At 57.9% G+C, this 14,164-nt stretch overlaps 1 protein-coding gene across 7 annotated transcripts in view; it reads right to left on the bottom strand.

The window, feature by feature from the left end:
* Window positions 1-1,929: 1,929 nt before the first annotated feature.
* The window catches only part of NBEAL2 (neurobeachin like 2), a 175,945-nt gene continuing 163,710 nt past the window's right edge, over window positions 1,930-14,164 (bottom strand). For 5 of the 7 annotated variants that reach the window (XM_039521667.1, XM_039521671.1, XM_039521665.1 and 2 more), the window contains 11 exons: window positions 13,313-13,410; window positions 12,975-13,091; window positions 12,464-12,553; window positions 11,636-11,745; window positions 10,733-10,905; window positions 10,107-10,201; window positions 8,862-8,978; window positions 6,475-6,636; window positions 5,763-5,911; window positions 3,585-3,720; window positions 2,801-2,935 (listed from right to left, as the gene is read on the bottom strand). In XM_039521667.1, coding sequence (XP_039377601.1) covers window positions 2,834-2,935; window positions 3,585-3,720; window positions 5,763-5,911; window positions 6,475-6,636; window positions 8,862-8,978; window positions 10,107-10,201; window positions 10,733-10,905; window positions 11,636-11,745; window positions 12,464-12,553; window positions 12,975-13,091; window positions 13,313-13,410 — 1,349 coding nt within the window. In that variant the 3' untranslated portion in view covers window positions 2,801-2,833. Of the gene's footprint in view, window positions 2,936-3,584; window positions 3,721-5,762; window positions 5,912-6,474; window positions 6,637-8,861; window positions 8,979-10,106; window positions 10,202-10,732; window positions 10,906-11,635; window positions 11,746-12,463; window positions 12,554-12,974; window positions 13,092-13,312; window positions 13,411-14,164 lie in introns of all 7 variants that reach the window. The other 2 variants (XM_039521666.1, XM_039521670.1) reach the window with 2 other exon arrangements.

Genomic DNA, 14,164 nt, shown 5'->3' on the forward strand with positions numbered 1-14,164 from the left:
GGTCCAAACCATTTGTAACCATCGTGTTGTAGTTTGACGGAAAGGGACCCTGGAGGACCGATGGAAGAAAGTTGCGAGGATGGAAGGTGCAGCGGCTTTAACGACCCATCGTTATGAATAATAAAAGCAAAGCACATCGCTCATCGCTTTGAGCCCCTCAAGAATCGCACTCAGATCCTAACATTCCTTGACCATCTCTGCGTTTCACACCGTCTGCCCTGCATCCCTCCCACAGATCTTCACCAGGGACCAGCGACTTCTAGGAGAAATCCCTGGACATGAGGGAGCACCCTGTCTCCATACTGTGGCATCAGTAACACGGCAAAAAATACCTAGAGTATATGGGGGCAGGGGAGAGATCCATTTCCTAGAGCCAGGGAATGGGTTCAGGGGGAGAGGAAAGGACAGACTGCTCTTCAACCCACACCCCACCTCACTACAACCCCTCCTGACTCTAGGACTGTGAAGTTTCATGTGGTTCTGCAGAGAGATGGGATTGGATCCAGAACCGAATCTCCCCTCCCTCATCTCTGGGAAGTTCGGATCCAGCTGTTTACGGAGAACAGGGGCCCCGGTTATGAAGCTCAAGCCAAGATACCAACATCTCCAGAGGTCGAGGGGGGTTGGAGTCAGGCGTGGAATTCCCGACCGCTTCAAGCTAGTCACTGCCCTTCCTCTCCAAACCAAAGCCCGGCCCAGCGATGGGCAGTCACTGGCGCCAGAGGCAGGGCAAGCTGACTGGCACCAGGGCGCTTGTTATTGCGAGCATCAACATGATGCAGAAAGGCTGCGGGTTCCACAGCTCTGCGCCCAGACGCATCCGGAGCCCCACCAGCCTCTTCCACCCCTGGCTTACCTGACGGCAGGAGAGTTTTTAAATCAGGGAGAGGAAGTGTGGGGAACAACATGGCAGCTCCCTCCACCTTCCAGCTAAGTGACAGTAACCGTGTCCTACAAGGACCGATCCATCGCCCTTGTTTGGGGGCCATTCGCTCCCAGACGCTCTGGGGATGGGCTCCTGCCCTGCATCGTAAACATGGACTGTTCCATTTTCACGGGGACGGCTGGGCTCCCTGCAGCTGCGAGTTACGTCTGAATGGGGCACAAGCATCTACTAGCCTCAGACAGCTGCTTCTAGCCTAACGCAACCCCCACTCCCCCCATTCCGCTCTGGAGCAACGAGGCCTTGGCCAAGCAGAGATCAGAACCTGGGTCCCTCAGAGAAGGTGCCAGCGTGGTTTCAAATTTCACCATGACCAGGGATGGAAAGTCTGTAGGACTGGACACCCCCCCGCCCAACCCACCCAGTTGGTTAAAAGCAGAGAAGGGTTGGCCGTTGGCTGCAAAAACAAGCCTCTTTCTGGGCGAATTCCTATTTACTGTGGCCACTTCAGTATCAGAAACAGACTGACGGAGGGACAGATGGGCTTTCCTGGAGCGGGAGGGGCATTTGCAGATGGGATCAACATTGGGCCCAGACTGCGAAGGAGACAAAATCCCCGTATTGCTTCATCTCCACTGCTGGAGCTTTCTTACTTCTGTTGCGATCTCTCTAACATTGACCTCCACGGGTTTTGACCGAGCCCTTCGAAGCTTCAGAAGGGCTCAGCTTTGGCTCCGGGAGCCCTCATGGAGATGCCATGTTTCGAGGGCTCTCGGGCTCTCTTACTAAGATCCGCGCTCGTTGGGAGAGGCAAACGCCGACCCCTCTTGCACCTGCGCTGGCCTGATCCTCTCCCGGTTGGGCGAGAAGAACTCTCCTTCCTGCTACAAGCAGGGGTATCCGGTGTGCAGCCAGAGAGGAGTTTCGCTACAGCCCCGGAGCTGCAGGATGAAGGCAAAGCTAACGAACGGCAGGGTTTTATTGCTGGTGAAGTCATCCAATGAGCCCCGCTGGCTCGTGCTCCATGGAACAGACCAGTCTTGGGAGACAAGAAGATTGTGCACATTTATTTTGTTTTTTTTTAAAAAAACGTATAAATCAATAGGAAAGTTAGAAGAGGCCCCACCAGCAAATGACTGGGGCCCTGGGAGGTGCTGAATTTGAGTGCCCCTGTTGGAAGAGGCAGACAAACCATTCTGGAGAATCCCAGTGAAAGCGCAACACCCTTCTTTGCCAGCAGGGGGTCTATGCACATCTCGGCTTTGGGGCTGGCTCGAGACAATCAGTAAGTATCTTTCTGGGCCCCTGGTATTTGTTGCCCTCCGAAATTCAACCCCTGGGAGGAAAACAGAACAGGCTCTTGCCAGTCTGATCACATTAAAGCTTTTCTGCAGCAGACTGGCCTCCTGCCGAAAGCAGTCCTTGGTTTTGGTACAAGTTCTCTACGTAGTGCAACAGGGTCTGGTTAAGGCCACCCAAGGAGGACTGAGAATGCAGCGATGGTCATCGTCTTGCATCTATTGCGACGTTTCCCTGCTGGGCGGCAGGGGGCACCGGCTGCGGGTTTCCCGGCCTCTCCGTCCAGTGAGAAAGTCACAAAGAATAATACAAAAACGTTTTCCACTTCAAGCTCTGCAGGAAACGGGATGGGCTGGGGGGACGTCAGATCGTCCCACACGCATCCTGGCTCGGCAAGCCAGAGTCACCGGTGCAGGCCCCTGGCTCGGAACGGGATCCTGAGCTCTGCACCCTCGGAGAGTGAGTGGTCGAGAGCCCCAGTGCAGCAAGGCTCCCACGGTTCACAGCGATCGCCATGTTCCCAGGGGACGTGCAGATACCTCCGAGTGGCGAGGCTGGACCGGCCCCCTCCGCCACCTCTCAGAGACCTCCTGCTGCAGGACATCTCTGCCCAGTAATGCTCTGGGGACAGGTCACCTCACATCAAGCCTGTCACTTGGACTCGGGCGGGTTGTACTCGGTCTCTCCGGAGGAGACCTGGGAGATCCGGCGCGTGGAACGCCACAGCCGTCTGTGGAACTGCCCCGTCCGCACCTGGGGAGAGAGCGGAATGAAGGGGCAGGGCTGAGGAGAGACGTGGAGGTGCTTTGCGGAAAGGGATGGGGTCGCTCGGCGGAAGCAGGGCCGTAGTCTGTCTTGGCTATGTTACAGACCCGGCTTCTGTAAAGGGGGCCCGGAGCCCCTCCCTCCAGGCCAGGGTCTCATCACACAGCTGGGCTGTGCAGCCGCCCGGCCCCCGGGACGCCCAGCACCTCGAGGGTTGGAGCCCACCCTCTGGCAGGGATGAGCCGTCTCACCAAAGAGAGCAGGGTGGAGCGGACAGAACCTCTGTCCTAAGGGTTCGTGCCAAGGCATGGCTGATCCCAGCCATTTCACGCTCCGGAGAGGAGCTGGATTTCGAGCGTTCTGCTGTGGGAAATCCAGCCCTGCCGTCACGCGGCCCACGAGGAGTCAATCCCTCAGTCTGCAGACAGCGGCTCTGACTTCACTCATGGCTATGGGCCCCTCTTGGCGCCTACCTGGGCTGGCTGGGAGTGCAGCGCCTTCCCCGTCTCACCCTCCTGCCAGCAAGGTGCACCCCGCCCCCCTCCCATCATGCAACTACTTCACTGGTGCTTCCAGCCAGGTGCACCCGCTCCCGCCCACCCCCACCGAACCACGAGGAGGGGCGGTCTCCATTTACCTCCGAGGGCTGGCCCGCTCCCACCACAATCAGCTTCCCATCCTCCAGCCCCACCAGGATGTGGCTCTTCTCCTTGGTCACAGAGACGCTGTGAACCGGGACCTTCATGGGCATTGGCAACACCGCTGCTTGGAGGCTGCAATGGCAAGGGGGGGGATTTAAACAGTGGGGAGAGCTGCTGGGGACTCAGAACAGACTGTGGAAAGGGACAGCTGGGCAGGGGGCCCTGCCAGAGACCCCCCCCCAAACCCACCCCCTCTCCAAGATCTTTAAATTGGGGGTCTCTCAAAGCGCCCGGCTCCTGGCTGCACTCCAAGCCAGATCTGGGGATTTTACTGCATTTCACGCCTGTTCACCCTGCCAAGCCGACGCAGCTCCAGGACAGGGAGCTGGGTCCCAGTCTGGCTCCTGCATCAGTCACCTAGCTGGCTAAGTCCCAGTTGCAGGGAGAAATGCCACACCGGGACAACTGGCTTGTGCGGGCATCTGAGGGCAGAGTTTTATTCCACAGACCCTTTGGGACGGGGGCGACGCGTGAAAAGGAGAAAGCCAAGCTTGACTCTCAGATCCCAGGCTGGTGGGTAGGAAAACCAAACCATTTCACTTCGCAAACAAGAGTCAATCTGATCTGGAATTCCTGCCATGCAGAATCCCACACAGGGCCGCCCGGGGGTGTGAGGGAGGGAGGGAAAGCAGGGCAATTTGCCCCAGGCCCTGCAGGGGCCCCCACGAGAGTTTTTCTGGGCCCCTGGAGCGGGGTCCTTCACTCGTGCTGGGGGCCCTGGAAAACTCTCGCGGGGGCGGGTCCCCGGAGCTTCTTCCACTCCGGGTCTTCGGCGGTGGGGGGTCCTTCTGCCCCGGGACCCGCCGCCGAAGAGCCCCGAAGACCCGCGGCGGGGTGTCCTTCCACCCCGTGACCTGCTGCTGAAGACCCCAGGTCCCCTGAATCCTCTGGGCGGCCCTGATCCCACAAGGCCAGCAGGGGGGAACCAACCACGTTTTCAGGGGTTGATAAATCCAGTTTTAAGTGCCGTCCAGCAGCCCAGCCCCGCACAGACAGTTACAATGGGTGATTCTCTTTCACCCACAAGAGCCGGCAAGACCAGATCAAACTGGCCAGGGCCACAGGCAGGTTTGCCCCAACCTGCTGGGGAAGCGGAAAAAAACATGCAGACATCTTAGTCCTTTAGGAAGAGCAAGAGTCGGGCTAACTCTGTCAGCTAATAACGCGAGACGTCCAGGCAGGGCCTGGGCGCGTGGAAAAGAACCGTAAGAGAGGGTGTTTTGACCCTGTGTTAGATAAGCATGGAACGCAGACTCCAGCAAGAACTGCTGAGAAAAGCAAGATCTCAGGAAGGAATATGTATAAACCAAATGCAGTTGTGGATCCTTACTGTGTGTAACAGAAGGTAGAACTACTTGCCCGAATTGTTTAGCTTTTGGGAGACCTGCCGTTGTGCACTCTCCCCCTTGCAAAATTGCTTGAGAATAAACTGCCTCTGACATGTTGCAACCAACACAAGTGTGAAGGTCTGTTATTCTTCCACACTGCAAACGTCAGCTTCCTAATCCCTGCAAGGAGCCCCCAGGTATGGCCCTAACAGACACCTCATCAGTACGGATTCTAGGGCCTGGGAAACGAGCAGAGGATTTCAATTTAATCCCCAAAGAATAATTTCCACTCCCATTCATGGACTTTATGGCCAGAAAGGACCATTGTGATCATCTAGTCTGACCTCCTGTAGGACACAGGCCAGAGAACCCATTCACCTCACCCCCCGATGGGACATGAACCCACAACCCCGCTTAGGAGGCCAGTGCCTTACCCATTAGTACATTTCACCTCTCGTGCTACTGAGCATAAGGTACCAGCCACACCCTAACCTCACCCTGAATAAAATGGGATGTTAATGGCTGCATGAGAATAGCTCGTCCGCGTGGGGAGCTCCTCCAGAAGATGGTAGGCTACCCTGAGGTGAAGAGAGGTGCAGATGCAAGACCCACACGCTATGCTATTGACCCACACTCTGCGTGGTTTTAGAGAGACAGCGACGGAGGAAAAGCGTTCGCCGCAAGCGGAGGATCATGGCTATGACGCACTCGGGACCCTTGTCCCCTGCACGAGAGTGACACATGGCACTAGTGGGGGGCCCAGGAAACCATCGAGGGGACATTTACCTCTGAAGATCCAAGATCTGGAGAGAACACTGCATGGTCCCCAGAACCACAAACTCCTCGGTGACACACAGGGCTGTGACCTGCTCCTCCAGCGGGACGGAGGAGAGATGCTTGCCGTTGACGGAATAAAGGTGCAGGGCAAATTTATCCTTCGAGAGAAACGAGAAGGGTGTTGGGGGAGAAACCGATGATGGGTTGAAAACTTTCCAAGCACACCTCTATTCTAGGAGGCGACTGGGCGAACAGCCTTCGGCGTGGCCGTGGCACCATCCCTCCATGACTCCCCGTTCAAATGGGCCTGGTTCTTACCTTCTCGGGCATCACCAGCCATAAAGGTTCTGCAGGCCGAGCTATACCATCAGCAACGCCTCCCCACTGCCCGCAACAGGCGCAACTGGAACGTGCCACCCCATTCCGCCGGGATGCCCATAAAGGAGTAAGGGGGGGAGGACAGCGCCTCCTGCTGGGTGGTGGATGGGTTGTTCCTATTCAGGGATAAGTCCCCAGCTATGTTTATTTGGGATGGGAATCTGGCTGCTGCTGATCTGCCCCGAGGCACAGTGCCATCACCACAGCAGGGTGGAGTTACTGTCCCTTCCCTGCTGGGTTCGGAGCGTGTCCGAGACGCCTGTCCTTGCCCACAGCGTCCCATAGGGAAAGGCCATGCTTGGCCCTGCATTGCTGCTGGGCCCGCAGGTCCCGGCCCACTCACCTTCAGGGAGGATCTCCCCGCCACGGTGGTCTGGACGATGATCTGGCCCTCCAGCCCCACGGCGAGGTTCGAGACAGTGGCGGGCAGCGAGCTCTCACAGGGGGGCTTGATGGACTTCATGAACTGTCCCCGGCGGATGGTGTGGACGATGATGGTGCCGTCCTGCCACAACGACAAGGCCTTTCGGCTGTCACCAGGGCAACTGGGTGCTTTGCTCTCATGTACCATCAATGGGCCCTCAGTGTCTAATTCCCATAGGCCTCTCAAAACCCTAGCCTTATTCTCCACCGGCCCTGAGCCTTTCATGAGGACAACTACTAAAAAACTATTAAAAAAATAAAGGAAAAGCAGCATTTTTCTTCTGCATAGCAAAGTTTCAAGGCTGCATTAAGTCAATGTTCCGCTGTAAACTTTTGAAAGAACCGTGTTTGGTTCAGAGTTATGAACATTTCAGAGTTATGAGCAACCTCCATTCCCGGGGTGTTCGGAACGCCGAGGTTCTTCTGTGTGTGTGGGGACAGGGGCTCTTGTTCTGTTGTGTCCCTAGCCTCTGTTTGTCAGAGGGTGGAGCTGGATGGCAGGGGTGGATCACTTGATCGTTACCTGTTCTGTTCATTCCCTCTGGGGCACCTGGCACTGGCCACTGTCGGCAGACAGGACACTGGGCTGGATGGACCTTTGGTCTGACCCAGTGTGGCCGTTCTTATGTTCTAAACTCTAAATAACATGAAATGCTTATGTACAATCAAAGGCCCTATAAAGTACGTCCATCAAACCTGAAAGATTTTTTGGTGTTCATTGTAAATAACTGACACTAGAAAGAGAGCGCCCAGGTGGGTGAGAGGATATCTTCTATTGGTGGGAGGCACAAGGTCTGCGTAACTCGAAAGCTTGTCCCACTCACCAACAGAAGCTGGCTCAATAAAAGATATTGCCTCCCACACCTTCTCTCTCTAAAATCCTGGGACCCACATGGGTACCACCACACCACAGCCTAGAAATAACAGGAATTGTCTGGCACCAAAAGAAGGAATGTTGAAAGACAAACACAGGAATAAATTTGGATTATCCACAGAAATGGCTTAAAAAGGGAGAAATTCCAGTTAATAACAAGGGCTAATACTGAGATGGGATCCTGGATACGAATCAACCATAAAAAAGCCTCAGACAGGGAAAGGACTGAAGAAATGTGTTATACGCCAGTGCCATCTACTGGATACCGATGGAAGTGTAAGAGAAACAGAGCTGAAATCTGAGCACTCCGCTGTCTGTTAGAAATCAGGGGGTGGGGTCCCCACCAAGGAGCCCTGAAATCAGAGTATATAAAGCTGAGGTCACTACATGGGACCCCCAGAGTTGACTGAACCCATGAGGAAGCTTCTGAATCCCCAGTGCAATGGATGCCAGGACTGGCGGTGGGCAGTCTCCATATTCCAGCGTTAAGAGGATAAGAATTGGGGAGATTTCATTTCAGACTGGATTTCCGGGGCATCCATGTGCGCCCGCCTACCAGCCGCCAGACAAGCAGCCGCCAAAATGCCGCAGGGAAGTGCCAACGTCAAGAAGCGACACCTCTTGATGCTCCTTCACGGCGGCATTTCGGTGGCGATGCCTCTTGACGTTGCCACTTCATGGCGGCTTGTCCAGTGGCCACGGTCCTCGGCGGCTAGTTGTCCGGCGCCCGCCCCACGGAAAAGGTTGGGGACCACTGCTCTAGAGACCTCCTGTAACCATAGTTTAGGGTTGAACTCATGCTCGACGAACGCTCTCCTTCATAACGCCGGCAAACTGGCCCACGAGAGATTTGAACTGAAACTTAAAGCAACTGCTTTTGATATTTTAAACTTGTCCCTTTTGCAACCAATCCATTCAAACAGCAGGGACTCCGAACCGCCTTACAGAGACGTGCACTCGACCTCCTTGGAGAAACGCTGGCAGGGCGATGCATGTTAGGTACTGAGAAATGATGCTCGTAAGTAAATGTAATAAAATATCTTGCTGGTTTAACTGCTTGAGTTGAACTCTAGTCTTTGACAATTGCTTGCAAGACTGCGTTGGTGTGTGTGCTCGTACCACGAGCACCGGGTGCACCTACATGTGAGTGGTGAACTGCTGTGTATATTCATCTGGTTCTGGATCAGTTAATACAGTGCTGACTGGTTATGTGTCCTGACTTGAGAAATACTGTTCAAGTGAAGAGCGGATGTGAAAAGGGCCCAGCATTAAAGTAGGAAGTGAACACTCGCTGGACCCCGACACTGGCTACAGCACTTAGCCAACTGGCAAATCAAGTTGGCTGGAGTTCAGCTTTAAAATCTAACTGGCACCTCAGCAAACTCCTAACATTGACGCCTTCGGCCCCCCCACACACCGTGACACATCCTCACCTTCGACCCCGACACGGCCATGTCCAGCTCGGTGCTGATGGCGACGCACGTCACCTCGGCGTCGTGACCGTACAGGACTTGGACAGGTTTGGGAGCCAGGCCACTGGAAAACCCACCCTGGAGAGAGAAACCAGGGTCCGTGGGCCAGATCCTGAGCCAGTCTCGGCCCCGCAGCCCCTCTGATGTCAGTGGAGCTATCGCCGCTTAGAGCAGCGGAGGATCTGGCCTGGAAAGGCCCAGAGGAAACGGAGCTGAGGGAACAGAGCTCCAGCCAGATGCTGGGGGTGGGAAGCGTTTGAAATCACCGTGTGAAGCCACCGATGCTGCTTGCAAAGCCCCCGGGGCTGAGCGAGGCTGGAGGAATAACTCCAGCCACACCCGCCAGGATGGCTCAGGAGAAGCCCCAGCCACGTGGCAGCGAGGCCGACACGTTAGGGGAGCAGAGCTCAGAGCCCTTCCAGCAGGGCAGGCTGAACCGGATACGTTCCTATCCTCGTCTCCAGAAGGCAACCGGCCCCAGCACAGAACTGCCACAGAAGCTAGTATGATGGAGCAACCTCTGCTCGGGACAGGGCTGGACCAGGAGTGCGGGGAACTGGCATCGGGTAGAGCTGGGGGTGGCAAAGGCTGGTGCTGTGGGCCAGGAGTGAGGGGCATTGGCAGAGCTGGGGGGGAGGCTCAGGGCTGGCATGGCAGGGGTGCTGTGGGCCAGGAGTGAGGGGCACTGGCAGAGCTGGGGGGGAGGCCCAGGGCTGGCATGGCAGGGGTGCTGCGGGACGGGAGTGAGGGGCACTGGCAGAGCTGGGGGGAGGCTCAGGGCTGGCATGGCAGGGGTGCTGCGGGACAGGAGTGAGGGGCACTGGCAGAGCTGGGGGGGAGGCTCAGGGCTGGCACGGCAGGGGTGCTGCGGGACGGGAGCGAGGGGCACTGGCAGAGCTGGGTGTGGGGGCTGCAGTACCACTCCCACCAGCCAATCAGTATCAAGTCAACCAAATGCACAAAAGGATCCTGCAAACCTTTGAGGAGACATCGGGGTAGCCTGCTGCCAGCATGCCCTCGGGCCTACAGAATGGTGCCTCCTAGCCCAGGAGCGAAACAGGCCGGGGATCTGCCTTCCCCCCTACCGAGCCCAAGAGTCACGTGAGTGCCTTGCCAGGAAGTCTCCAACCACCCAGACGCCTCCTTGGACCCCCGCCCCGAGCTCCTCAGCGGAGCACACCCGGCCGGAGCCCGTCTCTCCCTCACCTGCTGCAGGACCTGCCAGACCATGCAGGTGGTATCCCGGGAGCCCGAAATGAGGTAGATTCCGCACAGATCGAGCGCCAGGCAGGTGACCACATCTGCAAGCAGGGGAAGAGGAGACGTTGCTTCCGAGACGCCGAGCCCAGCGCCCCACGATGCCGATCCCCACCTGGTTTCCCTGGGGCTCTGAGTTGGGGCTGGGATTTGCTGGAGGCTCCGCACCCGAGAGGGGGGCTTTGGGGCAGAGCCCACCAGGCACTCTGGAGGGGGCGGAAGTTAGTGACCGCAGGGTGAGCAGCACGGCTCCTTTCAACCCCACCTGGTCCTGCGGGCTGGTAACTCCTCCCCCCAAAGCACCAGGTCACGGAGACGAGCCGCAAAGAGTAAGGGGCGGCTCCGGGACCCTGGCTGGCCCGAAGCGTCGAGAGTTTGCCAGTGTCTTCCTAGTGCCCCCGCAGGTCATGCCAGGGTTGATCAGCTGGTCACGGGGTGGAAAAGCTCGGGGGCTGCAGGCCGGGGTGGAGGTGCATTGGAGGGATGGGCCACAGAACCGTGGCAGGATGAGAGTCCCTCCGGCCCACGTGCCCCACATCGGGTTACCCCCCCGCCAGCCCGTCCGGGCCCCATACCTATGTGCCTGGTGATGTGCCCGACGACCTTCCCTTTGCTCAGCGACGTGACTCGCAGGCTGTTGTCCCAGTGCCCCCCGCTGAAGAGGAGCTTCCCGTCGGGAGAGATGGTCAGTGTCTTCGAGGACACCTCCACCCCCGGGGCGAAGGGGCCGGAGAGGAAGCGCTGGGCTCTGGCGGAGGAGACAAGAGCGCATGGCTACGGAGCATCACCCCAGAGAGCCGCCGGCCCTTTGGCTCCCGGGAACTCTCCACCACGTTGTCAGCAGATTGCAATGGCAGCCAGCGTGGTGGGGGGGTCATGGCGAGGACAGAGGGCCGGGGCCTGCGGGAGAGGGGGCATGGGACCCCGGCTGGCACAGGCAGGGCGGAGGGTACAAGCAGGACCCGGAAGGGGGCAGTGGATCACCTGCAATCCTGTGTCCAGAGAAGGCATTTGGGGCTGCCCCTTCAGAGGCATCCCCATGTCCCAGAGCAGGGAGGTGACCCACCCAAGGCACTCTGCCGGGCTGCCCTCCGGCCAGAAGATTGCTCTGTTCCCTCCCAATATGCTAAGAGCAACAGAACTGGCCAAGGGGCTACGAGGACTGGCCCTTGGGGGGCGAAGGCCAGGAATGGGCATGCACAGGGAGGGAGCAGGCTGCCGGTCGGGGGCGGTTGGAGCCAGCTCCTCCAGGGGGCGGCTGGAAGAAGTGGGCTAGCGCGGTGAAAAGGACGCCGCAGGGTGACACCCGGAGGAGCGTGCCTACTGGATGGGGCAGGGGTGGAGGCCTCCGTGGTTGCGCCACCTAGAACCTGACTGGACAAAGCCTCCGGGGACTCGGCGTCAGGGCCGATTCCCGGGGCACTGAACGGCAGGAGCCCGGGAGGGATCCGGTCACGGGGCTCCTGGCCCAGACTCACTTGGCATTGGAGACGGTGGGGTCTTTGGTGAAGCTGAAATAGTTGGAGATGTTTTTGTCGTAGGGCAGCCAGCCGTGGGTTCCCAGCAAGCCGTTGGCGCTCACCGTCACCTAGGCAGGGAGAGGGAGGCTAGCAGGAGAACGCAGAGCGCGCGGCCCCCAGGGTTCCAGCCCCGCTCTTGGGAAAGCGCCACGGGGCACGGGAAGGCCCTGGCCGGTCAGGAGCTCGGTTTTACGACTTGTTCGAAAGGTGCCCCCCCCCCAGCCCCTGCAGCACAACGATGGCAGCGGTGTGGCCACCCCCACCACACTGGGTGATTCCGGGGTGTCCGAGCCCAATATCAACTGGGCCTGACCCTACCTAGCTACAGGCAGATCACCGCACCCGGCGGGATGCGTGCAGGACAGGTCCCCTTCTCTCTCCATAAGCCAGAGCTTAGCTAGTGCTCCCGGGAACAGCCAGCGCCAACGCCTGCTCGGCCCTCGCGCTTTGTCCTCAGCCGCAGGCGGGAGCTTTAGTTTCCCCAGCCAAGTGCTGGAAGTTGGAAGGCCGGGCTTGTGGTTAAGGCCCCAGGCTGGGACCCAGGGGACCTGGTGGCCAGTTCTGCCACTGACCCACCGTGTGGCCATAGGCGAGTCCCTTCAATGGTTCTGTGCCTCAGCTCCGGCCCTGTGAACTGGCAATCAGCTGCCCTGAGTGCACGGGGGCTGGGAGGATAAAATGAACAGAGAGCAGAGGTGCTCCGATAGGGGGGCTACAGACGCACCGAGCTGAGAGCCCCCCGAATTCCCAGCCAACAAGCCATGCCACACCCCCAAGGGCACTCACCAGCACGTCCGGGGAGCCCTGCGTGATGAAGGAATGGGCCTGGTTCATGGGGACTACAGCCTGCACCAGCGGGACCCCGTCGCTGATCCCCTGCGGGAGAGAACAGAGAGCTCTGGTGCTGCTGCCAGGCAGCTCGGGGACTACGCGCTGCCGCGGCCCCGCCCCCGCCAGCACGCGCACGTTGCGTCAGCGCTGGGCATTATCGGGTGTTTGTAGCGCCTCGGCGCCCCAGTCACAGACCGGGACAAGGTCGTGCCAGGCGCTGGACAGACACACTGGAGAGTCCCTGCCCCAAAGAGCTAGGTAACAGCACCATCTCTCTGGAATCCGTGTCCTCCCTCACCCCATATCGCCTCCTCTGGCCACTGTGACCCCATCACTCGCCCCCCCCCCCTACACGCACCCCTCTCTCCCCACCACGTGGGAGGATTCCCTCGTAAGCTCTCCCAGGCAGGCCCCACAGCTCCGGCCAGCCCCACCCTCGGAGCCCAGCGGCGAGGAGAGCTCTCACCTCGACGAAGAAGGACTTGAGCTGGTTGAGGTTCTCGAATACGTTGGGGGAGTACGTGTCGAGCCGGGCCAGCCTCCTGGCGGCGTTTTCGGCCGAGAGGCGCACGGGGTGAGGTTCCTGCCGCGGGGGAGACACCAGTGAGTCAGGAGGTGCCAGATCCTTGCCCCGAGCGAGATCCCAGAGCCCAGCCTCCCAGGAAGACAGAGGAAGCAGGGGGCGAAAGGACCCAGGGGTGGGGGGTGGCCATATATGGACCGAAGCCCTGGCTGGGAGAGTGGAGCTCTGCTCTCAGGGCCTGTTGGGGGATCCCCACACGCGCCCTCTCCGGCTCCCAATACCTTGAGCAGCTGGCAGGGAGTCTGCCCGAAGTTGCTGATGATGCCTTCCAAAGCCTTCCTCTGCGTTTCGTCAGCAATGGCGTCCAGGTCCACGGCCCCTGAGTGTACGGTAACATGGATTTGGGGACAAAATTGTTTTGTCCTTTATAGTAAAGTTACTTGATGAAATTGTTTTAATGTAAGTTTATACATTAAGGTTTTATACTAATTTAGTAATATTGGAGATTGCTCTGTTCTGCCTTGAAAGGACTGTTTTGTTCTGTGAAAAGTTGGTGTTTGAAATTATTGTACCGTTCTGTGTGTGACTAAGTATGTGTGAAATCTAAGTAAATAAATAAAAAAACGCGCCAGTGAACTACAAAAGGGGGGTGAAGAAACAAGCTGCCAGCGTCGTCATCCTGAGACCCTGATGCCTGGACGAGAGTGCAAAGTGACAACCCTAAAGTGCACAGGCAGCCGCCCTGAATTAAGAACAGGATACGAAATAAGGAAATGGAAAATAGCTGTGAAAACCACATGCTAATGATGAAAAAGAAACTGCAAAAACAACTAGTTTGTGATCAATAATTCAAGCACGACACAGCTGGGTCCATAGGTTTACATGGGGATTCGTTGCTATAAAAGGTGAGAGTTGAGGGGCTTTGGGTTCGTCCTGCCAAGACTTCCCCTGGAGCATCGGGTTGGGGCAGACAGAACCCGGCTCCTCCCTAACCGTGATCAATCTAGCTGGCCAGTAGATTGATCCGGACCCTGGACTGGTAACTATAATCGACTGGCAGGGCAGTGTGTGAGCATATGCCAGCTGCTTTCCTACTGTATTCTTCACAAACGCGGCGTGTTGCCTTATCCCCT

This window comes from Mauremys reevesii, linkage group 2, assembly GCF_016161935.1.
Source record: "Mauremys reevesii isolate NIE-2019 linkage group 2, ASM1616193v1, whole genome shotgun sequence".
Taxonomy (NCBI): domain Eukaryota; kingdom Metazoa; phylum Chordata; order Testudines; family Geoemydidae; genus Mauremys; species Mauremys reevesii.